The following is a 27,002-nucleotide window of genomic DNA, read 5'->3' as shown; positions in this document are numbered from 1 at the left end:
AACAAAGTGGTAGGTTTTCTCCCCCTAATTTTACCAAGAAGTGTCTTACCCAAATCTTCTAGCTTTGGAGAAATAAAAGAGTTGCATTTGAGGTTACATTTATAAAAACACCTATGTTCAGAAGTCAAGGAAAGTAGTGTTGCTAGTTAGTTTCTTAAAGTGTGAGTCATGGGTTTATTATAGACAACCGCAAACACCCCTTTCTTCAAAAGATTCACTTCAGTATTCTACTGTGAGCTTCTTATTTGTTTGGTTGCCATGAAATGATGATCCCAAAGCTATCGCAAGGCACTACGAGCTCTCGTTCTCCCACAAACACCCGCTTTAATAGTCAAAAATAAACAGCAAGATTTGGTTACTCTGCATTTTTACTAACAAACTTACATGATTTCCTGTTGGAAACTTTCAAGGGCTGAACTAATATTTCTGGTCGTCTCAGAGCCAATCTCCTGGGGGAAAAAGAAGGTCAATGCCTATCAATTTTCAGTACCGATCCAAGATTAATATAACACCAAAATATTAAAAGTCCCAAGGAAAAAAAAAAAGGGAAGCCAGGGGAAAAAATGAACACAATGCAATCTATTCAAATTAAAAAATAAATCCTCTACTTTCAAATTTTTATAAATCATCCACACTCCAAAATCACTCTTCTTTTTTCCCCCATCTTTCACATCAATACAGTTTGAGATATTAATGTGCTATTTTTCCATTTGCTTCATAACAAAAACCGAATATGACCTGGTCTTGTTCTATTATTTTTGGTCATTATTCATCCTTAGTTAGACACAACAGAAATCCAAACCTGAGGGATAAAGGATTCTAAAGCAAGGTTTTAGTGCTCACTTTATCACGACTCTCCTCCAGTGATATTTTGCAGAGAACAAAAGGTCATTTGAAGAGAGACCATTCTTGCATGCCAGGAGCTCACCTTTCCTGGAAATGCTTTGAGGGAATCAGGCCTGCCCTGGGGTTGGCATCACCCGCGTGCTTTGCTTGCCACCATGTTGAATCATCTTGGCTCATAATCTGAAGAATATCTCCCTTCTTGAAAGAAAGCCCAGCTTCCTTACATGGAATTGCTTTATCCTCATGAGGGTCATAGTCAAAGAGGGCTTTGATAAACATCTGGAAGAGAGTTTCATTTAAAAGGAATAAAGATAAAAAATAACTGTGAAAGGGCCCATATTCTTCTCCGATTTGAGGGTAACTTTTTAAAAAAAGAATAATTTTTATTTTTTTAATTTTTTTTTAAAGATTTTATTTATTTGTCAGAGAGAGAGAGAGCGCACAAGCAGGGGGAGCGGCAGGCAGAGGGAGAAGCAGGCTCCCCACTGAGCAAGGAGCCCGATGCAGGACTTGATCCCAGGACCCTGGGATCACAACCAGAGCCCAAGGCAGACGCTTAACAGACGGAGCCAGCCAGGCATCCCCCCCCAAAAAAGAATGATTTTTTAAAAAGGATTATGAAAATGAACTTATTGTGACAAAGAGGGTATGTATTAGATGCCGAAACATTAGTGCCCCCACCGCCAACACCAACAAAAAAGGTTTTTAAGGAATGATTACCTTGCCTTCTTTGGATGGCGTCTCCTCTTTGATGCTGGGTATAATCTTAAATGTAATTGCTCCCTGGGACTGAGCCTGATAACAGAGGAAAGACTTATCAGAGAACTTCTAGAGCCAAGGAGAAGGCAGGCAAAATAGGTAGAAAATGGAATGATTCTGAAAATGTATAAGCTTGGCGTTTCTCCTCTTCGATAAACCAAACTGAGAAAACTATTTTTGTAGAAATTCCTGCAATATGAGAAAGCACTCAAGTTTGTCAAATAAGTTAAAAAACACTAAACACTAAATCCACTTTAACCTCCTGTGTACTTTTGTTTTTTTATTTATTTTTTAAGATTTTATTTATTCATTTGACAGAGATAGAGACAGCCAGCGAGAGAGGGGACACAAGCAGGGGGAGTGGGAGAGGAAGAAGCAGGCTTCCCAGCGGAGGAGCCTGATGTGGGGCTCGATCCCAGAACGCCGGGATCACGCCCTGAGCCGAAGGCAGACACATAACGACTGAGCCACCCAGGCGTCCCCAACTCCTGTGCACTTTTAAAATGCCGATGGCTGTATTACCATCCATGCTGAGCTGCTTCAAAATAGAAACACAGCATATGCAGAGTGCCTTACACAGTATTAGAGATGATGTGCAAGATTCAGACGATACATTTAAGCATCGACATCCCCGTTTTTAGGAACAAAATATATAATTCACTATACACACACACACACTAGCTGCAATGCTCAGCAGAGAAAGTAACGAAGTACATTCACTGCTATTATATTCTGGTTAATGAGTAAAACACCAAATGTAATAGATTAATTAAAACATGAAAGACTAAGTACCTATTAATTTAATTAAAGCAAGCGACAACAATATATGTGGTTCTATTCTGACCATTTCAGACCAGAGCAGATCTCCCTTTCATCTACTCTCATGTCTTTCGCTGTTTCTGTCTTTCTAGCATTTCTCATAACCATACAAAGTAATCATTTATACAATTATTTCTCAATATCTGTTTCCCCTGCTAAATTCTAAGCTCCATGAAAACACTAAGTACCTGGCACATATTTGAGAGGGAGGAGGGAGGAAAGAAAAGAGGAAGACGGGATGAGGCAGATAGGAAAGGAAGGAGGAAGGAAAGAGAGAGAGAGAGAGAGAGAGGGAGAGAGAAAGGAGAATGGGTAGGTATCTCTGAGGCACATCATCATAAACCAGGGCTCTGTTCTGGGGAAGGGGGGAGGCCCTGATTTGTACTGTTTGCCAAAGTCCATGGACCGCAGCCAACTTCCATTTACCAGTGTGAAGTCCCTGAAAGCCCAGCTGGGAAAACCTGCATAGAATCAGCTCTTGGAAATGTTAAGGAAGCAGCTCCAATACAGACAGAGACTCAAGTGAAACGGGGCTTTCACAGGATAAATATCGGAAAATTTTATAGCAGGAGTGATTTCAAACCGGTAATGTCACTGTTATTACTTATCGTAAAACAACTGACAAATCTTATTAAGAATTCATATAATACTGAACTGCATAGGTAGAGAGAAAGCAAGTTCTCTCTGATCTCTTCCCACTGGACGTGTGTGTGTGTGTGTGTGTGTGTGTGTGAATGTATGCAAAGCCCTTAGAACAGTGTCATTAAGGGCTCAAAAACTGTAAAAATTACTAATATTACTAAGTCGTACGGGTCTATCAGTCATTGGGATTGCCATCACGTGGGTGAATGATTCGTCAACGCAACCTTCTTGCTATTTCTGAATAGTTGTTACAATCCTGCTTATGTAATACCTTTGACAAATTATTTCCTATGGGGTTAATTCCCAGCAACTGATTTCTTCATTAAAGGGTAGGCAAACTTAAAGTTTTGATGGTTTCAGACAGCCATCTCCAAGGATCTACTAAATTCACCCCGCCACCGGGAGCACATGGGCAGAACTATGTGCCTAGAATCTGCTGATGTAGCCATTATCGAGCTTTCAAATCCCTCCGATCCAACAGTTTTCAGACATGTTTTCTTTTGTACATTTTTTAAGATTTTATTTATTTATGTGACAGAGAGACAGCCAGCGAGAGAGGGAACACAAGCAGGGGGAGTGGGAGAGGAAGAAGCAGGCTCATAGCGGAGCAGCCTGATGTGGGGCTCGATCCCAGGAACCCGGGATCACGTCCTGAGCCGAAGGCAGACGCTTAACGACTGCGCCACCCAGGTGCCCCATCTTTTATTGATTTTTATGAACTCTACACATTAAAGTACCTTCTATCATATATATGGACAATATTTTTCCTAAGTGTCACATGTCTTTCAAGTTACATATAGCATCTTTTTCTATATAGAAAGTTTTTTAATTCTTGCAATCATATCAGTTATTTTTCTATTTGAACTTCACATCAAGTTTAAAAAGTCTCCCTTTATCTTTCTGATTTTTAAAAAATATGTAATTCGTTGGGATTTGTTTTGGGTGTAGTGTAAAACAGGGACTGACGTTATTTTTTATAACTGAATCATCAATTTATATCCAGTACCATTTATAAAATGACTTCACTGTTTTCCCATGGATTTAAAATGCCATCTTAATCATATACTAAATTTTCATATATACAAGGGTCTTTCTGAAGATACCAAACTCTATTTCTGTATGTTTATGTTTTCATATGTTAACAGAGACAGTCTCCCTCATTTTATCCTTACAAATGAACTGGAGAATGAATACTGTCAAGGCCTAAAATAATTTTGTTCGTTTTAGATCTCACAAGACATCTAAATTAGTTTCACTGTTTCAGATACGAAAGCACAGCCTACAGTCTGGCCATGTCGATGGGAGAAGGGAAAAGAAAAATGCATCACGAATAACAGAGTAGAAGCCATCTCTTAAGGACCTATTTGGGACAGGTCCTGTAATAAACACTTCGTATACGTTAGCTCATTTAATCCTCAAAACACTGCAGTGAGGTATTTACCTCTTCTTATTTTCATTTTGTAAATGAAAACACTGAGGCAATGCAAAGATTAAGGTATTTTCCAAGGACACAGAGGGATTAAGTAATGAAGCTAGGATTACAACTCTGGACAGCTAAATCCAAATCCTGTATTTGTAACCAAGTCTGAAACATACTGATGCAATTTCATTTTTTACTGCAATTTTAAAATACATTTTCAACTTACCAAAATCTGAATTATTTCCTCAGGCCTTTTATCCTCCACTGGAATCCCATTCACTTCCCTAAGTTCATCACCAACATGAATAAGACCTGAGAAGTAGCAAATTTGGTAAATTAGCAGAGTTACTGCAATTTGCAATTGTGTCCATACTCATAGCATCATTTGGTTCCCTTAATACTTCGAGGAGATCTTTAGGCTTCTCAGGTTTCAGATTCTGTGCCTCTAAACAGCAATGAATCAAAGACCGCCAGGTTATAATACTGGCAAGGAAATGACATCAGCATCCCGGTCTTTGTCTAGAAATGTATATTATTTTCACCTAATAAATGAATTTTTATCTTGTTTCAAAGGCTGCACACTTGCAGTAGTACTTTTCAAATCAGAAACACTTGAAACAGATTCTAATATAACTTTGGAAGCCCATGGAAACTGAGACTGTAAAGTAGAGGCAGATGTATCATTTATTTCAATAGGTTCCCACAGTTCAACCCAGAGAAAAGTATCTTATTGTTTGATGTATTACATCAAAAGATTGTTACCCTCTTAATTACATGCTGGAAATGTTGCCCATGAAATGCACCATGACTTGTCCACGCGCCTAGGGTTGAAACCCTTACCATTTTTTTTTTTTTTTAATCCTTACCACTTCTATCCGCAGCTCCGCCTCTCATGATTCTGGCCACAACGATGGCTCCAGTCTGCTCATCTTTCTTAATCGTAGCTCCCTTTGAAGGAAAACAAAAAAAGTACTTGTGGGTAAAGGTGTGTGCATTGGGTGGTAGGAAAGGGAGCAGAAATAGGGACATTTATCTGGAAAAAGTGACAACAATTATAAAAGATTAAAGGTAGGAGGCAGGAGGCACAGACATCACGCCTCTTGTCTTACAAACACCCCTGACTTGGGACAGATTTTCTATCAGACACGTCATCTACGCTTTTCAGCACCATTTAAGGCTTTTTCAAATCCTTAACCTCTTCGACACGATGAAAAATACAAATATCTTCTTTCCATTGTAAATACCTTGTACCTGAATAGGATTTGGTTTTGCCCCCTGACAGCATTTGCTCATCTCACTTTGTCTTTATAATACCCCATGAAGAAGGTGGGCTAGACTGAGATTAAGTGAACACAAAAATCTTACATAAATTAGAAAACTAAAACCCAGGTTATCTGGCTTTTACTTTAGTGATCCTTTATTACACCATTACGGTAAAGGAACTCAGCCATAATGACAAAGAAAGAAAGAAAAAGACTTAAACTCCAAAATCAGTCATATTCCTTACCTAATGCTAAGATAAACTAATGGAAGAAAGATCTGTTACTCCAAGGTCTTTATGTACTGGGCCTGTACTTAGTACAAAGAGAACTAACGCTCTGGCATAAGATTAGGAAACAATTTCAAAAAGAGTCCAGAAATTCTTCATTTCTGGATGTTCAGAAGCAAATTAACTGAATGCCACTTTATAAGAACATCAGGCACAAATGGTTACTTTGGACACCTTTTTATGACTTTCCTTCTGAGAAACTGGCATTGGTGCAGGAAAGCATTCTAGAACAGCATCACACAGCTAAAAAGATGCACGTTAGGTGGTGGCAGAATTCACCCCAAAAACTAAAGTGGAATTTTTCTCATACGTCAATAAACACGTGTGTATCATTAAAAAATAGATAACAAAATTAGGAATACATTTGTAATAAGTAGTGTGGTTACATAAACTTTCATTTGCCTTAACAGTATTTCAAACCTTCCCATTAAAGTATGCCTAATGGCAGCAGGGTCTGGGGACCCAATTTAAGATTAATTACCCATTTTTTAGAGTGTTCTTCCCCCCCCCCAATATTTTTTCTTTTTCTAATTGAGGTAAACTTGCTATGTAACATTATATGACTTTCAGGTATACACCATCACAATTCGACATCTGTATGCAGTACAGAGATCACCAGTACGAGTCGAGTTACCCATCACATATGATTGATCCCATTCACTCATTTTGTCCCCCCACCAACCTTCTGGTTGTCTGTATCTATGAGTTCATTTTGTTTGTTCATTTGCTTTTTTCTAGATTTCACATTTGAATAAAATTATATGGTATTTGTCACCCTCTAACTTCTTTCACTTAGTATAACACCTTCAAGGTCTATCCATGTTGTCACAAATGGTAAGATTTCATTCATTTTTAATGGCAGAGTAATATTCCATAGTGTATATATATACACACCACATCTTCTTCACCTACTCATCTACCAGTGGACATTTGGGTTCTTTCCAGGTCTCGACCATTGTATATAATGCTACAATGAATACAGGGGGGCATATAGCTTTTCTTTTTCTTTTCTTTTCTTTTTTTTTTTTAAGACTTCATTTATTAGAGAGAGAGAGAGACAGACAGAGAGAAGAGAGAGATCACGAGCAGCGGGGAGGGGTAGAGGGAGAAGCAGACTCCTCTGAGCAGGGGGCCCGACACAGGACTCAATCCCAGGACCCCGAAATCATGACCTGAGCTGAAGGCAGACGCTTAACCAAATCAGCCACGCAGGAGCCCAGGGCATATATCTTTTCAAGTCAGTATTTTTATATTCTTTAGATAAACAGCCAGGAGTGGAATGGATGGATCACATCGTAGTTCTAGTCTTAATATTTTAACAGTATGGAGAAGTGTCCATACTGTTTTTCATAGTGGCTGCACTAATTTATATTCCCATAAACAGTGTACAAGGGTTCCCTTTTCTCTTCATCCTCATCAAACTTGTTATAGCTTGTCTTTTTGGTAATACCGATCCTAACTGACGAGAGGTGATGTGTCAAATGCAGTTTTGATTTGCATTTCCCTAATAATTAGTGATGCTGAGCATCCTTTCGTGTGCCTATTGGCCATCTGGATGTCTTCTTTGGAATAGTGTCTATTCAGATCCTCTGCCCATTTTTTAATTGAGTTGTTTTTGTTTTTTGTTTTTTGAGTTGTAGAAGTTCTTGATATATTTTGAAAATTAATCCCTTATCAGATATATGATTTGCGAAAATCTTTTCAGTAGATTATCTTTTCATTTCAATGATTTCTTTTGCTGAGCAGAAGTTTGATGTAGTCTAATCTGTTTATTTTTGTTTCCCTTGCCTTTGGAGTCAGATCTACAAAAATATTTCTAAGACACACGTTGAGGAGCTTACCACCTATGTTTTCTTTTTCTAGGAATTTTACAGTTTCAGGTCTTACATTCAAGTCTTTAAAGCATTATGAGTTAATTTTTGCATATAGTGCAAGACAGTGGTCAAGTTTCATTCTTCTGCCTGTGGCTGTCCAGTTTTTCCCAACAACATTTATTGAAAATTCTTTCCCCATTGTGTGTTATTGGCTCTTTTGTTATAAATTAATTGTCCATAATTTTGGGCTCTCACTCTATTCCACCGATCAGTGTGTCTGTTTTTATGCCCATACCAAACTGTTCTGACTACTATATCTTTGTAGTATAATTTCAAATCAAGGAACATGATGCCTCAAACTTTGTTCTTCTTTCTCAAGATTACTTTGGCTATTTGGGATCTTCTGTGGTTCCATACAAATTTTAGAATTATTTGTTCTTGCTCCATGAAAAATGCTGTTGGAATTTTGAGAGGGACTGAACTGAATCTGTAGATTGCTTTGGGTAGTATGGACATTTTAACAAAATTAATTCTTCCAATCCATGAGCATGGACTATCTTCCCATTTATTTCTGTCTTCTTCAATTTCTTTCATCAATGTCCTAGTTTTCAGTGTACAGATCTTTCACCTCCTTGGTTAAATTTATTCCTAGGTATTTTATTCTTTTTGGTGCAGTTCTAAATGAGACTGTTTTCTAAATTCCTCTTTCTGATATTTCATTATTCACGTACAGAAACACCACAGATTTCTGTTATGTTAATTTTGTATCCTCCTACTTTCCTAAATCCATTTATTAGTTCTAACACTTTTGGTGGAGTCTTTTGGATTTTCTTTATATAGTACTGTGTCAACTGCAAACAGTGATAATTTTATAGTTCTTCCTTCCTTGGATGCCTTCTATTTCTTTTTCTTGCTTAATTGCTGTTGCTAGGACCTCCAGTACTGTGTTGAATAATAAATGGCAAGACTGTGCAATCCTCTTCTTGCTTCTAATCTTAGAGGAAAAACTGTCCACTTTTTACCACTGAGTATGATGTTAGCTGTGGGTGTGTCATATACAGCCTTTATTATCTTTACTCACTTGGTTGAGTTTGGATATGAATGGATGTTGAATTTTGTCAAATGATTTTTCTGCATCTATTAAGATCACATGATTTTTATATCCTTCATTTTGTTAATGTGGTATGTCATGCTGATTGATCTGTGGGCACTGATCCATCCTTGGATCTCTGGACTTGATCCAGAGCTCATGTCCCATTTAATGTATTATTGAATTCAGTTTGCTAATATTTTGCCAAGAATTTTTTCATCAGTGACATCAATGATATTGGCCTGTGACTTTCTGTTGTATATGTGGTATTCTTGTCTGGTTTTGGTGTCAGGGTAGTGTTTCAAAACTAACAAAGTGCTCCCTCCCCATTAATTTTTTAAGAGTTTTAAAAGGATATGTATTAAATCTTTGAATGTTTGATAAAATTCATCTGTGAAGCCATCTGGTCCTGGACTTTTGTTTGCTGGGAAATTCTGATTATTAATTCAATATCCTTGCTAGCAATTGGTCTATTCAGATTTTCTATTTCTTTATGACTTGGTCTTGGAAAATTATGTTTCTAGGAATTTATCCATTTCTTCTAGGCTGTCCAATATGTTGGTGTATAACTGTTTAGTCTCATGATTCTTTGTATTTCTTTGGTTTCAGTTTTAACTTCTCTTTCGTTTCTGATTTTACTTGAATCCTGTCTCTTTTTCTTGATGAGTCTGGCTAAAGGTTTGTCAACTTGCTTTATCTTTTCAAAGAACCAGCTCTTAGTTTCATTGACCTTTTCTATTGTTTTGTCTCTTTCATTTATTTCTGCCCTGATCTTTACTATTTCTTTCCTTTTACTAATTTTGGGCTTTCTTTTTGTGTATGATTAGATTATTTGAGATTTACTTGAGGTAGGCTTGTATTGCTATGAATTTCTCTTTTACTACCACTTCTGCTGATTTCAAAAATTTTGGTTTGTGGTGTTCCTATTTTCATTTCTGTCCCTAGGTACTTAATTTCTTCTTTGATTTCTTCAATGACCCACTGATTGTCCAGTAGCATGTTGTTTGATCTCTGTATTTTGGGGGTTTTCCCAATTTTCTTCTTTTAATTGATTTCTGGTTTTATACCATTGTGGGTGGAGAAGATGCTTGATATTTCATCTTCTTGAATTTATTAAGACTAGTTTTGTGGCCTAACGTGATCTATCCTGGAGAATGTTCCATGTGCACTTGAGAAGAATGCGTATTCTGTTCTTTTTGGATGTACCTATCTATCAAGTCCACCCGGTCTAATGCATTGTTCAAAGCCACTGTTTCCTCATGGACCTTCTGTTTGGATGACATATCCATTGATGTAAGTGGGGTGTTATAGTCCCCTACTGTTACTGTATAACTGTCAATTTCTCCCTTTAGGTCTGTAATATTTGCTTTATATATCTTGGTGTCTCTGTATTTGGTGCATATATATTTACAAATGTTAGGTCTTCTTGTTGGGTTGACCTTTTTCATTATGTAATGCCCTTTCTTGTTTATCACTACAGTTTTTGTTTTAAAGTCTATTTTGTCTTTTATAAGTGTAGCTACGCCAGCTTTTTGTTTCCATTTGCATGGAATATCTTTCTCCATTCTTTCACTTTCGGTTTATGTATGTCTTTACTTCTGAAGTGAGTCTCTTATAGGGAGCATATAGATGTGTCTTCTTATATTTTATCCATTTAACCACCTTGTGTCTTTTGACTGGAATATTTAGTTCATTTAAAGTAATCATTGATAGGTACACATTTACTGCCATTTTGTTCATTGTTTTCTGGCTGTTTTCATAGTTCCTACCTGTTCTTCTTTTCTCTCTCTTCCCTTCTGGTTCAATGCCTTCTTCTTATATTGTTTATTCTCATTTCTTGTTCTCTTATTCTCATATATTGTTTGTTCTCATTTTCTTTTGTGCATTTAGTATAAATTTTGCTTTGTGATTATTGTGAAGTTCACCTATAACTTCCTATGTATAAAATGGTCTGTTTTGAGTTGATAGCAACTTAAGTTGAATATATTCCACAACTTCACATTTTTTCTTCCTGCCTCCCATGTTTTATATTTCTTATGTAACACTTTACACTTTATTTTGTGCCTCCATTAACTAATTACTGTAGTTTATTTTACTATTTTTGAATTTTGACTTTCACACTTGCTTTATTAGTGGTTGATACAGTATCTTTACCATATATTTGCCTTTTTCAGTGACATTTTTACTTTCATATGCTTTCTTATTATTAATTAGTGCCATTTCTTTTTCAGTTTAGAGAAGTCCCCTTAACATGTCTGATAGAGCCAGTTTAATGATGATGAACCACTTCTGCTTTTGCTTATCTGTAAAACTTTTTAATCTCTCCTTCAAATCTGAGTACTAAACTTACCAGTAGAGACTTCTAGGTTAGAGGTTTTCTTCTTTCGGAGCTTCAAATAAGTCATGCCACTCTCTTCTGGCCTGCAAGGTTTCTGCTGAAAAATCTGCTGATAGTTTTATGGGGTTTCCTTGATACAGTAAGTTGTTTTTCTCTTGCAGTTTTTAAGATTCTCTCTTTTACCATTTTAATTATAATGTGTCCTGGTATGGATCTCTCTGGGTTCTTCTTGTCTGGAACTCTCTGGGCTTTGTGGACCTGTAGGTCTATTTTCTTCTCTAGATTAGAAAAGTCTTCAGTCATTATTTCTTCCAATAAGTTTTCTGGCCCTGTCTATCTTGTATTTGGAACCTTATAATTTGAATGTCATTCCACTTGGTGTTGATTCAAAGGCTCTTTAAATTATCTTCATTTTTTTTCATTCTTTTTTTCTTTTTTGCTGCTCTGTCTGGATGACTTCTATTGCTTTTTCTTCCAGCGTGCTGATCTGATCTTTGGCTTCATCCAGTCTGTTGAACTGCTCTAGTGTATTTTTCAGTTCAATTACTGCATTGTTCAGCTCTGTACCTTCTGTCTGCAATTTTGTTATACTTTCTCTTCGTGGAGGATCTCACAGTGTTCATCCAATCTTCTTCTGAGTTCAGTGAGCACCTTTACGACCACTACTTTGAATTCGTAATCAGATACACTGCTGATCTCCATTTCATCAATGTCATTTTCTAATTTTTGTCCTGTTTCATTTGCAACATTTTCCTATTGTCTCATTTTTGCCCGACTGTGTTTGTTTCTATGTACTAGGTAAACCAATCACCTCTCCTAGTATTGAAGGAGTGACGACCTTTCAAAGGAGATGTCATATGGCGCAGAACTCAATCCCCTCTGACCAGAGCTAGGTGCTCAGGAAGCATCCCCTGTATGGGATGCATGAATCTGTTTGCTGTGGCAGGGGTATGTGAGTGATGCAGCGGTGTGCAGGGCTAGTGCCCAGCCTGGTTGTAATGCGTGGCTGCTCTGAGCGGCACAAAGCTGCACTGTGGCAAAGGGGTGGGGGGCAGGGCTGTTGCCTGACCCTGCTGGGATGCACAATTGCAGTGTGGGGATTGGCAGGATTCTCAGCTGGGCACACCCCCCAACTCTAGCAGATTAGAGGAATAGTTCCCAAATGACTCCCACCCTCACTAACTTTAACAAGCTAGATAAGGTCACAAGTATGCCACCTGCCAGTGTCTCCATCCCTGGGAAAAGTTCAAAAGTTTCCTGCCTCTCTGGCAAGCACTTTAAGATTAGTAAGTGGGTCTTCTTCACATCTGGTCTAGGTGCTTTGCAAATTGGAGTTTTGTGCTGGGGCCCTGGGTGAGTGAGTCTGCACATGAGCCCTTAAGAGCAAGTTCTCCATTCCCTATAGTTCCATGGTTTTCCTGAATATAATCCCTGTTGGTTTTCAAAAGTCTGGCACTTAGGGGACTCCTCTCTCTCATTCAGGATCTAAGGGTTTTGGGTGCCCAATACACAAAGCCCTCACTCAGGGAAAACTTCCATATTTTTGAGAGGCTCCTTGACTGTGGATCGTTGAATGTACAGTGTGTTATTTTTGGCAAGATGGTCTCTCTTCCTCCCCTACCCATCTCAATGCTGTCCTTTTTGCCCTTTGTTGTGGAGGCTCTGTTCATCCAGTTTTCTGGTCTTTTTCAAATTATTCTATATGCAGTTGTATATTTGTTTTATACATGGAAGGGAGGGAGTCCAGGATCTTCCTACACTGCCATCGTGAACCCCAGTCTCTATTTATCCATATTTTATAGACGAGAAAGTAATCACAAATGGTTACAATTTGTCTAAGATCAGAAAATTAGTGTGCAGTAAAGTCAGGACTTACCTAAGGCAAACTCATCAGAATTGCTTATTTTTAATCTTAACTATTATTCAATACTGCTCACCCTGCATCTTTCTATAACCTTTTACTCATAAATTTATAAATTCATTACCCTTGCAGTAGTTTATCTATGACAGAGATCAACAATTCCTTCCTTTAATATATGTGCACGCCATATTCCCACATCAAATGGTAAAAATGGCTTTAAGGCATCGAAGGCTATGAGAAGACTTGCAGCTGCCTCCTGGGCCTCTTGAAATACTTCCTCTCTGGGAAGTCAGACACCATAAGAAATCGTGATTCCTGCCATGCTGTGAGGAAGCCCACACCAGCCATATGGAGGTACCACCTAGAAAAAGATGCCCGATCAGCCCCCAACTTTCCAGCCATCCCAGGCCAGACATCAGTCATAGGAATGAAGTTCACAGATGACTCCGGTCTCGGCCACCATCTAACTGTACATGTGAGGGACTCTAAGTAAGAACCACCCACTGAGCCTATCCAACCTCTAAAACTATGAAATATAATAATATGTTACTGTTTCAGCCACAAAATCTGGGGTGGTTTGTAACATAGAATTAGGTAACTGGAATAAATCTCTTTCTTCTCTACGAATCATACTATTTTTCAATGTAGGACCGTTCAGTTTGTTGTGCTTACTGCTAGTCCTTTTTTTTTTTTTTAAAGATTTTATTTATTTACTTGAGAGAGAAAAGAGAGCACACACAAGCAGGGGGAGGGTCAGAGGGAGAGGGAGAAGCAGCCTCCCTACTGAGAGGGAGCCCGATGCAGGGCTCGATCCCAGGACCCCAGGAGCATGACCTGAGCCAAAGGCAGACACTTTACTAACTGAGCCACCGAGGCGCCCCTTACTGCTAGTCCTTTTGACTTACTCTATGACTCAATAAAGTTGACAAATATTATTGAGAACCTACTCTGTGCCAGGTTCTAAGAGCTTGTAATACAGCGGTGAAACAAACAAACTAAGCATTCCTGCCCCCTCGTGGAGCTTACATCTAACAAGGGAGAAGGACGATAAACAATAGATGAAATCATGAGATATACAGTGTGTTAGTTAGAAAGTGGTAAACACTCTAGGTATGAGAGAGGGCAGGGTGAGAAAGATCGGAAGCGCCAGGGCAGGTAGAAGAAAGACAACGTAAAGACAGTGTAAAGACACACCTCAATGAGAAGATGGCATTGAGTAAAGAAAGAGAAAAAGGAGATGAAGGAGAAGGTGTCCGGGTCCACCACTCAGGTCGTGATCTCAGCGTTGTGAGACGGAGCCCTGCAAGAGGCTTTGTGCTGATCGTGGAGCTTAAGATTCTCTCTCCCTCTCTCTCTACCACTCCCCTCTCCCTCTCTTTAAAGAAAAAAAAAAGGAGATGAAGGAGTTAGCCAAAGGGAAAGAATAGATGAAAACAGCACAAAGGTGCTGAGATGGGACTATGAATAGAATGATCAAGGAAAAGCAAAAAGGCAGTGTGGCTGGAGTAAAGTAAACAGGGAGAAGCAGTAGGAGCTGAGCACAGATGGTTAACAGATCACGTAGATCCTTGTGAGGGCTCTGGATTTTATTTATTTTTTTAGATTATTTATTTATTTATTTATTTATTTATTTATTTGACAGAGATAGCCAGCGAGAGAGGGAACACAAGCAGGGGGAGTGAGAGAGGAAGAAGCAGGCTCCCAGCGGAGGAGCCTGATGTGGGACTCGATCCCTGAACGCCGGGATCATGCCCTGAGCCGAAGGCAGACGCCCAATGACTGCGCCACCCAGGCGTCCCCAGGGCTCTGGATTTTATTTTGAAAGAAACAGGGAGAAGCTGAACAGCAGAAGTGCTGTAATCTAACAGACTCACTCTACCTACTGTTAAGGGTGAAGGAATGTAAGAGCTAAAGCAAGGAAACAAACTGGACGTGGTTGAAATACTCCAGGGGAGAGATGAAGGAGGCTTGGATCTGACTGGCAGGAGGAGAGTGATGAATAGTCCGGATATATTATGGGTAGAGCCAAAAGAAGTCCCAATGGACTGGAAATGGGACATGAAAGAAGAAAGGTATCAAAGATTGACTCTGGTTTTTGGCTGAGCAATTAGGAAGATGGGATTGTAATCAACTAAGAGGAGGAATCCTAGAAGGGGAATGGATTTGGGGACAAGATCAGTTTACTTTTGGACATGTCAAGACAGAGATGTCCGTTAGACATTCCAATGGAGCTATCAAGTACACGGACGGACATACAAATTTAAAACTCAGAAAAAAGATCTGGAAGAAAAATAGACCCGGGAGTCACTGACACACAGATGATTTTTAAAGCCAGGGGCTGGATGAAATCATTTCTAGAATGTGTAAAGAAGAGCACTCCGACGCTGAAGGGTTCTCTGTTACAGACGGGAATCTTGAAACAGAAGTGCTTGCTTCTACCTGTCCCTGGAAGGTGAACTACGGACCCGAGAAATAATCTCTCACTTTCTACATAATACCAGCACTTGACTCAATCCTCGTTTTGATCCCTTTGTTCTTAAAGATTTCTACTTCCATACTGCTTTCCAAACCCCTATTATCCCAATTCTTTGAGGTATTCCTAGAGGAACATACCTGCATGAAAATAAGATAAAAACTCACTAAAATAGAGCACATTACATGTCATTATTACATAAAAGCTACAGTCCTATGGCACAGATGGCAAAGGCAAAAGAATTAACACTGTATCTGATGTTTTAGTACTTACACATTTTCTTATATCGTTATTTTGAGTTCATTCTATGTGATTTTTGAGAGAGAGAGAGAGAGAACATGCACACGAGCAGGGGAGGGGCAGAGGGAGAGAGAGACTCTCCAGCAGGCTCCACGCTCAGCATGCAGCCCAGTGCAGGGCTCAGTCTCATGACCCTGCGATCATGACCTGAGCCGAAATCAAGAGCTGGACACTAAACCAACTGAGCCACCCAGGCACCCCATTATTCTATGTGATTTTGACACAACATAGAGTAGAGAGAACTGCAGGTTAGACTGAGAAGTTAAAATTCTGCTTAAATTTGTCTTGTTACTGCTGTAAAATGGTTTACAAAAGACGACTGCTGAGACCGGGCTATATGATGTCCTACGTGAAAACTGCATCTCCTACAATACTGCCCATATTCTAAGACCTCCTCCTTCAGCTGGTGTAACAGGTGATTTCAGGCTGAACCCTTGAAATCAAAGTGGTTTCAAGTATCATCTACCAAACATTTGCATCAAGAATATCAGAGACATTTTAAAAAAATGTAGATTCCCAGGCCCCACTTGAAAGCTACTGATGCAGACTCTCTGGGGGACAGAGGCTGTGAGGTCTGCATTTTAAGTAAGCACCTCAGGTAATTCTTAGAACACCAAAGTTCGAGCACCATGATTCTAAAAGCAGCAAGGACAACCCAGGCCAGAAACTGAAAATCCGGATCATAACCCACTCACTCACCAACAATGTCATTTTCTTAAGCTCGCCTAAAAATTAGTATTTATTATTATTATTTCTGGATACAACAGATACAAATGATTCCATATTCACAGGGAGGGAGGATAGCTCTGCTCTCTGCATCTTGGCCAGTGTTTTTCTCTCCTTTTCTCCATTCATTCATCCATCCCTCCCCTCAAATTATCTCCCTCTCACCTTTCCCTGGCAAATACCTACATAATCTGTGCTCACTGACCCTTTTCCCTGGAAATGGTCCTCTCCTTCAACAACTATCATCTAGAACTCCTAGCGTACCATCATTCTGTGTAACGTTTACATAATGTGGGCGTCATGCATAAAAACGTACAGAGCATGTCAAATACATTATGCTAGTTGATATTCACAACACTCTTGAAGAGGCGTATCTCACGATGACCTAATAAGGCACCTCAGGCTGGGAGGCTAAGTGACTTGTTCCTGTGAGGACACACAGCAAGTAAGCGACAGCATAGTGCCTCCCACTTAGGTCATCTAATGCAAGCTTGGTAGTTATTTCACTGCATTATAACTCAGTCTAACAAACACGGTTACTTTTTTCGTTAAGTTTATTTATTTATTTGGGAGAGAGAATGTGCGTGACAGGAGTGAGCGAGAGGGGGAGGGGCAGAGGGAGAAGGACGGAAGCCTCAAGCAGACTCCCTCCTGAGCACAGAGCCTGACGCAGGGCACAATCCCAGGACCCTGAGACCATCACCTGAGCTGAAATCAAGAATCGGATGCGTAACCAACTGAGCCACCCAGGGGCCCCCAAAATTACATTCTTAAATAACACTGATAAACAAAGCCCTTGGCTGCTAAATCTTACGGCCTTTCCTCCTGAATCATTTGCTAAAAACTTACTGACCATCCAATCTCTAGAATTTTATTTCGGCTTGGCTTCCCTCATCTTAACTATTTGATTCTTAACCGCCTGGATTCATTCTCCTAAGGATGCCTTAGACTCAATCTTCTCTCAGTTTCTGCTTCTCCCCCCACTCCCTACCCTTTTGGTGGTTGTGGCTTTTCCAATAACCTCCCCAAAATGACAAATGACATTTGACAAATGTAAAATGACAAGCTTGTTGAAAACGACTATTTTCTACTTTTCTAACTAGTTCATTTTTTAGACTTTAAGTTTATTCATCCAATAATCCTATTTTACAATAACTGTCAAATTAAAAATAATACACTAATTATACATTTGGATGAAAAAAAGTTCAAGACAAGTAATTCCCCTTCCTTGATCTCATATTCCAAGGTTGCAATGACTTCTGAAATCTTAATACTTTTCTCAGGAATCCTAACAAATAATCTGAGGGATTTCTTCATCCCACGTAGATGCGTTTTCTATATGAAGTTTATTTTTATCTTTTTAATATATAGCTCTTTGAACAAAAAACAAGCAAATTGGGGCTCACTAGGAAGACAAAGGATCAGTAACTAAAATAATTTTTTAAAGTAAAATAACTTAAAAGTACTTGGAATTGCTTGAAATTGCCTTATATATGGAATATTAATATAAAAAAATAAACCTAGAGTTTAAAGAAGTTAACTTCATAAGTTTGGGGAAAAAAACTTTTACTATTAATTTACTTTTACATAATGGAGAAACAGAGAGAAAAAATCTTTTAATTCATGTAAAAAACAGACAAAAAGTGGAATAAAAATAATGGAGAAAAATGAAACGGAATTAAAATTTTTAAACACCCCACATTTAAGAGGCAGTAGAAAGAAAAATGCTATTAAGTATATTCAAAATTGCCAAATTATACCATGGTACAGGAATAAGAAACTGAACAATTTCCAGAAATGTTTAAGATATCCCCAGAATATACAAATGTTACAAATCTGGAAAATATTCTCATGCTTAAAAGAAGTATTTTTTAGATTTTTATATTTATATATATTTATTTATCATTATTTTTTTTTTTAGTTGGGGGGGCAGAGGAAGAGAGGGGGAAAGAGAATCCCAAGCAGGCTCTCTGCTCAGTGCAGAGCCTGACACAGGGCTCCATCTCAGGACCCTGAGATCACGACCTGAGCCAAAATCAAGAGTCAGATACTCAACTAACCTAGCCGCCTAGGTTCCCAGAGAAATAATTTATTTTTAAACAGTTTAACAATTCAACCCATTTTTAAATTTACCTAAGCCCCAAAGGCTCCGTTCAACTGTAGGGAAACTCGAAATTTTTATTCCCATGCATTTCCTTCTACTCTTGCTAACTGAACATACACACTTCTGGCCACTTAAATAACATCCGGGGGTATTTTTTACTTACCCTCTTCTCTTGCACTCTGTATCTAAAGATCCACCTGGTCTGATAAAATCTAACATACAGACCTCTCGCCATTATCCTAGTTCAGAGTCTCATTTTAAATATACTATATGATATAAACTTTAAGAAAAGAGAGCTAACAAAGGATGACAATGTCAAAGTAGGGCTAATTATTTCAGTGGTTACATGCTTACTAGCTAAAGCACATGATATATTCAGGAACAAAGTATAACACAACTTCAGGTTATTCTGTATATTTCATTCAATTGCTTTTTAAATTGAAACTGATTTGCAGCTGGCCCAGTTAAAACCTTTGGAACATCTCAATGCAGTGCATGCCTAATTCCTCTGACAAACATTTGGAAGATCTTCTCGGGACTTACATGTCGCCGATGGCAGTTTAAATGTTAGCTCACCAAACCAACGCAGCCCAAACCTTGCTGCCCCTGGGAAAACTGTAACCGATCACAGAAATGATTACTAAGGAATTACTGAACTCCTCAACATGGTCAGCCTTTCGATCATCTAAGAGCCTGAATCTGTCAAAACAAAACACGTATTTCTTACTGAGGGATACACAGAAGCCACCAAGAATTAGTCACTTTATGGTGACAGGCGCTGAGATCCCAACTGCATACCACCTAGCCTTAATAAGTATGTCACCTTCATAATAAATACCAAGAGATATTTAGGTTACCAGTGCAGAGTTATAACCACAGATGAAAAGCATAAACTTATAATCTATGTTAAACAATCTTAGCCAGGAATACAAGGAGTCCCAGGATATCCATGCATGAACGTCAGGGGCTCCAACACTCCCTTATATTACATGCAAATTCATCTGGGTATTTTTCTGGGTAAGAGTGTCCAATGCGTTTATCAAGGTACCAAAGTTGTCCTTAAATAAAGCAAAATATGAAAGCCACCTAAAAGGTAAAAATAAAGACACAATACAGTGTAAAGAAAGAGTTAGTATTTGAAGGTAGAAAGGAGGTCTCACCTCCTTACTTTTACCATCATTAGCTGTGATACTTAGCTAAGTTGCTGTGCTTTTTTGCATATCCGTTTCCTAGCCTACAAAAATGGAAAAGAAGACGCGTACTATGAAGACTAAATATAACGTAGGTAAAGTAGCTCACGTATTGCATTATCCACTGTTACTTGCTTTAAGAACACAAAAATGTCTTAAGTAGACAAAATGAGCCACAACACATTTAAAATCACCTGCTAGACGATAAAATTTATTTTTCTGCTGAACGTAGTTTCATCAAAACATGGATACACTCTGTACTCATACCCTATTGCTGTGACAAATGTGCCACACGAAGGTACTGACTTAAAACAACCCAAATTTATTATCTTACAGGTCTGGAAGTCGGAGGGTCGAAATGAGTGTTCTGGGGCTAAAATCAAGGTGTCAGCAGGGCTGCATTCCTTCTGGAGGATCTAGTAGAGAATTTTCCAGCTTCCAGAAATTTCTGGCATTTCTTGGTTCATGGTAACATCAACCTTTGCTTTAATCATCTTGTGTCCTTTTGCAACTCTGACTCCTTGCCCCCCCTTTTCCACTTCAGTAAAAACCCTTGTGATGACACTAGGCCCACCATCTAACCCAGGATAATCTTCCCAAGATTCTTACCAAATCATGACAAGTCCCTTTGCTATTTAAAGTAGTATTTCACAGGTTCTGAAGATTAGGACATGACCACACTGGGCATCATTCTGCCCACCATAAACCCCCTGATGTAATCTGACATTGTATAAATTCTGGTGCTAAAATTAATGGGTACATTTACATTTTGAAATAAGAGACATTTGATAAATTTCTCCTCATTACTCTAAAATAAATCAGCTTTCTAGAAATGTCATAATCAATTATTTCTAGTTGCATCATTTAATCTTAAATCAGCTGTGGCTGGCACACGTTATGCTTTCTTTTATAAATGTCAATACCACATCTTACAAATTATGGCTATTTATAACCAAGATAATGCCTGTCATTTTATTTGCCTTTTTTTCATTTTTCTAAATAATGTTTTTTAGACATGAATATTCTATTTTAAAGTTTGACAACACAGAAAAGTTATGTTTCAAAGAGAGGAAAAAATGGTATGTCCTCATCACATTTGGCTTTATCATGATATCTACTTGTATCTGAGCACAAAATGTAGACCAAAACTCACCAGTGGTTCTCTGTTTTTGACCAGACGAATGATTTTTACTGAGTCTTCTTCATCGTCAATATCATCAGGCATCGGAGGTAACACAGGATCGTAATTCTTCTGAGCCACAGTATCATGTACAGAGAGCAAAGCCTGTCAAAGTGAAAATTTGGAAAAAAAATTAATCAAATACAAAATCCCAGGCACATCTGACTATAAAGAAAATCAAATTGGTGTTATAATTTCGATGTAACAATGGTACTAGGCAAACTACTTGAAAAGGAGGATCTTAGAAATGGGAGTATGTAGGATGGAAGAAGGCAGCTCTGTTTAGCGGCCACCCGCATCCCCAGTGCCACTAACGTAGGACAAGAATCAGCATAAAAGTCCTCTCACCCGTATAGTCTCTGGTTCATCCTTACAAGGGTGGCAGCTGGGGAGATGGGTGGGGGGTTATTGTTTTTGCTAGAAAATGAGGCTATAGGTACACTGTTGATGAGCCAGTAGGAGTCTGAGAACTGTATTTTTCCCTTCCTACTGTTAGTAGAAAGCACACAAAAAACTGACCAATTTGACTAACTTGCACTCTTTTCTTGTTTTCTCACCTTTTCACTTTTTTGCATCATAAGCTAACTAATTTGTGTATAAAAGAATAAAAGTTTTTCCAGTCATGACTGTCATGGTGGTAAAACTCCACAAAACACTGTCACATTGTCATTATAGACCAATAACCAAAAAAGCACCTATTTTAGGAGAGTGGGTTTTAGACTTTTGACTACCTTGTTTGTGCATCACCACCACCACCACAGTCTGTAAATTACTCTAGCCAGAAGCCTAGAACTCATCCTTGAAACAAATCCCTCCTCCACCCTCCACCCCCCAACACCTACTCCATACCCTGTTAAATCTACTTGCAAAACATATCCTAAATGTGTTGTCTTCTCTCAGCTCTAGACCAGGGGCTGGCAAACCAGTCTTCGTTCATACATGTGTTGTCTATCACTGCCGTCGTGCAAAAAGAGCAAAACGGAGTAGAACCAACAGACCATTTTTACAGGAAAGTTCCGAGACATCGATGTCATCAAATTTTACCTGGAGAATTGTAATAGCCTCTCAGTGGTCCAGCTGCATTCACCTGTGGTCCTTTTTGCCCAAGATAGGAGTATCTCACAGTTCTTTACCCACTATGCCTCTGAGGAACATTTAGCATGTTTTCAATTCTTGGCTATTACAAATAGTGCTGCTAAATATTTCCTATCTTTTAATGCATACACACACACACACACACACACACACACAATTTGGGTTAAGTACAGGTGGCCCCTGAACAAAACGGGTTTGAATAGTATGGGTCCATTTACATCCAGGTATTTTTTTGATAAATACAATACAGTCTTATAAATGTATTTCCTTTTCCTTATAATCTTCTTAGTGTTTTCTTTTATCTAATTTACTTTATTGGAAGAGCACAGTATATAATACATATAACATATAAAATACATGTTATCAACTACTTGCTATTAGTAAGGCTTCCAGTCAACAGCTGGCTATTCGTAGTTAAGTTTTCAGAAATGAGGATGAGAGCCAAGATGAAGTTAACAGGGACCCTAATGGAAAAAACTAAAAAACAGAAAACTTTAAAAAACAAACAAACAAAAAAACCCAAAAGATGTAATAATGGTTTTGGAAGACACTGGAGATCAGATGATGAAGGACGGTGATCACCGAGAGGAAATAAATGTGAGCCTCGTGAGCCCGGAGTTTCCTGGCCGTGTAGGGGGAGAAGGTACCCACGCAGAACCCACTGGTCTCCCGAAGTTGCAACAGCAGAGTGGGGAATGCTGGGAGGTCAAGGAACTAAAGTTCTCAGGGGACAGTATGAAAGACAAGATGGTGGGACAGGCACAGGGCTCTGGAGGTCTGCAGGAGGTCCCCCTTGAGTCCTTAAGCCAAGGCATACACGTACAAAAAAACTACCAGAAAGGATCAGGGCGATGTTTGCTGTTAGCTGAGGATAATTTTACTCCCAATAACCACTTGGCAATGTCTGGAGACATGCCGAGTCATCGAAGCGTGGAGGATGCGACTGCCGTCTAGCGCATCGAGGCCAGGGAAGCTCCTGAACACCTGACCGCATACAGGGCAGTTCCCTGCCCTCCAACCCCCTCCCCCCCAAATCTTCCAGCTCCAAAATGTCAATAGTTCCAAGGTTATCCCCAAAGCTCACACAGGGCAGGAACAGCTCCCGTTTCCTTCAGTCACAGGGGAAAAGTCTGGCATTCACAGGGCATTGCGGACAATTAACAGAGGAATATTGTCTTAATAGTAGGAAATACTTAATCCAAGATTAAACACAGCGAAGATCTCACCTAACAAAGCTTAAAAGGAAGCCTCTGAAGGATCAAAATGTTTCCAAGTAACTTAATAACAGGAAAAAAACCTCAAGAATATTACCAATAAAAATATGAAAATATCAAGCATCAAACAAAGTGAAACTCCTAATGACTGAGGGTCAATTACTGACAAAAATTACTAGGCATATGAAGACAGAAGAACATACTATTCATAATGAAGAAAAACATAACACCATAGAACCCTGAAAATTACACAGATGACAGAATTACACAGAACCAAATCCTGAAATTACAGAGAGATTGCAGACAAGGACATTAAAACAATTACTGTAACTGTACTCCAAATGTTTAAAAAGCCAGAGGAAAGACTGAAAATGAAACTTATCATATGTAAGAAAGATTCAAATCAAACTTCTAGAGATAAAAGATACAATGTACGAAACTTTTTTAAAAAGTACACTGAATGAGAGTAATGCTTATAATTAAAGCAATTTATAAACTATTTAAAATGAAACAACACATAGAGAAAATATGGTGAAAAATTATGAATGGAACATTACTGAGCTATGGGACAACTTATATATACCTACTTGGCATCTCCAAAGAAAGGAGAGATGCTAAAAAGTATTTGAAGAAATAATGGCAGAAAATATTCCAAATCTGATGCGGGGAAAGAGCCCCTAGGTCCAAGAAGTTCAACATATCCAAGCACAAAAAAACATAAAACCAAGTAACACCAAATTGCTTAAAACCAATGAGAAAGAAAAAAATCTTAAAATCAGCCAACAAAAAAAAGATAAAAACGACAACACACATCAGAAACAATGTGAGCTACAAGATAACAGAGCAACACTTTTTAAATACTCAAAGAAAACTGGCAACCTAAAATTCTATACCCAGCAAAAGTGTCTTTTAGTAACAAAAGGATAATGGCGACTTTTTAAAGACCTACAAAATCTGAAGGAATTCATCACCAGGAGACTTGCACTACAAAAAACGGCACGTGAAGTCTTGGACAGGAAGATAGGAATGACAGTGGATGGGAATAGGGATCCTGAAAGAGTTGAATGAAGAACATCAGAAATGTCCGCTGTCTGGGTATCCATGACAATTACCTTGCACATAGTTAAGACCAATAGAGATCGCTAGTAAACATCTTTTAAAATAAAATGATTATTATAGTGGATGGGCAATATTAACAACAGCAGCTATGTATTTTTCCTCCTTAGCTTTGTATCCACCGCCATGTCTGGATTCCAAAATATATTTTTAAGATTGATAGATACCGAGTTCCTAATTCTTAATAGTTTTGTTTTGCACATTTTTGTGGTTAACAACATTTTTATTCTGGGCAACTAAAAGTAACTTTGTATTCTATTTGCCTGTTTTAACTGTGACTACTCTATTCTTCAATATACAGATTGTCCTTTTCAAAGGCAACACACCTAAATAAGAAAATTGTATTTCCATATGCCATAACCACCCCAGTCACAACTGATGGGTTTACCTGTTGCTCAGAAAACTATGCAGGAAATTGAACACTAGGCCTTGTAACTCATCAGGCACACAGGCTTTCACTGCTTTGGACCCCCTGGAGTCGATTCTATGTTCTAAGTATCTGTCAGATCCACAGAATTAAGTGTCTAACTCATAAGAATGAGTAACACTGATTTATTCCTCCAGAAGGAAGCTGTTCCCTTTTGCATGCTTAAATGAAGTCTCATCCATTCTACATGCTCAGGCAATGAGTAATTTCTGGTAAGTGCATGTTTTGGAAAGCTGAACAATTACAACAAATCTTCTTATTTTATTGTCTTTTTAAAAAATCAACCAGATTTTCCCTGACTTCCTAAATTACAATACCATGTTCTGGAGATGATATCACTTCATTGTTTTATCAAAAACAAGCCTCTGAATGATGATTTGTGGAGGCTGATTTGCCTTTAATGTGGCCATGGGACGCCTAGAAGTGGTTCTTAGTATTAATGACTCTCTTTGCTTCCTCTAGAAACAAAGTCTCTGCAGAGATCCATAACCTTTCATCAGCTCTCCCAAAGGCCACCAACACCATTGCTCTTCTCCACTCTATGACAGCAGGAAGCTCCCACACCCTATCACATCTACAGGCCTTCTGCTACTCACTACCCCCACTTCCTTTTTCTCACCATCCGTTGTTTCTTTGATGCTTCATTACTTTTCCTGGACTTTACAATTTGGACAATGAGACTGGATTTTATAAACATTGAGTAATAAGAGTATTATTTATTGTTTGTATATGGCGACTGCTGATCCATTCACAGATTTTTAAAAATTAATTAATTAATTAATTAATTTGGGGGGCAGAGAGAGAGAGCAAGTGAGTGTGGAGGGAGAGAGAAAGAATCTCAAGCAGACTCTGCCTGGAGCCTAGAGCCCAAAGCAGGGCTCAATCTCACAACCCTGAAATCATAACCTGAGCCAAAACCAAGAGTCGGATGCTTAAACCAACTGAGCCACCCAGGCGCCCCTCAATTCAGACATTTAACAACTGGATGGAATCTTTAACTCTTTGACAACCCTCAGGTAAGACAACTGTTACAAAATGACAAGCATTTCCTAACTGTTGGAGACTCAAGGGTGGCAGGCTGTACAGGGAAAGTGTTGACATATATTCCACTGGTGATCAATTAACAAAACTGAAAAAGACAATTAATTAAACAGGGCTTGCGAGGACATGGGGGAAAGGACTTTCTCATGCACGCTTGTTGGCACTGCACACTGAGAGGACCTGTCCAGATTACTGCAAAGGACAAGCTGGCAATCACTATCAAAATTTTAAATGTACAGGTATTTTAACTCAGCAATTTATTGACCCAATAAAATTCTAAAATACACAAGAGATGTGCATTATAGTGCTATTTAAATAGCAAAAAAAGCAGAGTTATCTAACTTAATCTCTTAGAGGTGGACAATTACATTGCTCTAAAGAGAAGTCCACAAAATATCAAAATGTTAAAAGTCCACAAAACAAAACAAAAAGTAGTACATTCTATTTATAAAGGAAAAAGTAGGAGCACCTGGGTGGCTAAGTCAGTTAAGTGTTCGAGTCTTCATTTCAGCTCAGGTCATGATCTCAGGGTTGTGGGATCAAGCCCCAAGTTGGGCTCTATGCTCACTGGGGAGTCTGCTTGAGATTCTATCCCCCCTCCTACCCCGATTCCCCACCTTAAAAAATAAATCTTTTTTTTTTTTTTTTTTTTTTAAAGAGAGAGAGAGCAGGAGCAGGGGGCGGGTGGGGAGAGGCAGAGGCAGGTTCCCTGCCAAACAGGAAGCCCAACGTGGGGCTTGATCTGAGGACCTTGGGACCATGACCCGAGCTGAAGGCAGATGCCTAACTGACTGAGCCACCCAGGTGCCCCTAAATAAATAAATCTTAAACGAAAAAAATGCATAGGTAATATTTCTGTATGCAAAAAGGAAAAGTAATGCAGCCAATGAACAGTAATTATCCCTGAAAGGTATATGGACACACACTTCACAAAGTAGAAAGTCCTTAAACACATGGAGTGATGTTCATCTTCACAAACAGGGCAATGAACACAGGAC

The 27,002-nt window shown here is 38.7% G+C and overlaps 1 protein-coding gene across 3 annotated transcripts in view; it reads right to left on the bottom strand.

The window, feature by feature from the left end:
• MPP7 (MAGUK p55 scaffold protein 7) overlaps positions 1 to 27,002 on the bottom strand; it is a 283,281-nt gene that overhangs the window by 74,220 nt on the left and 182,059 nt on the right. For all 3 annotated transcript variants that reach the window (XM_057304655.1, XM_057304654.1, XM_044378520.3), the window contains 6 exons: positions 21,085 to 21,216; positions 5,353 to 5,434; positions 4,713 to 4,798; positions 1,567 to 1,641; positions 929 to 1,125; positions 385 to 449 (listed from right to left, as the gene is read on the bottom strand). In XM_057304655.1, coding sequence (XP_057160638.1) covers positions 385 to 449; positions 929 to 1,125; positions 1,567 to 1,641; positions 4,713 to 4,798; positions 5,353 to 5,434; positions 21,085 to 21,216 — 637 coding nt within the window. The remainder of the gene's footprint in view (positions 1 to 384; positions 450 to 928; positions 1,126 to 1,566; positions 1,642 to 4,712; positions 4,799 to 5,352; positions 5,435 to 21,084; positions 21,217 to 27,002) is intronic.

The sequence above is a fragment of the Ursus arctos genome, unplaced genomic scaffold (assembly GCF_023065955.2).
Source record: "Ursus arctos isolate Adak ecotype North America unplaced genomic scaffold, UrsArc2.0 scaffold_30, whole genome shotgun sequence".
Lineage (NCBI taxonomy): Eukaryota > Metazoa > Chordata > Mammalia > Carnivora > Ursidae > Ursus > Ursus arctos.
Note: the sequence above shows the minus strand (reverse complement) of the source record. Positions and strands in the feature narration are given on the sequence as shown.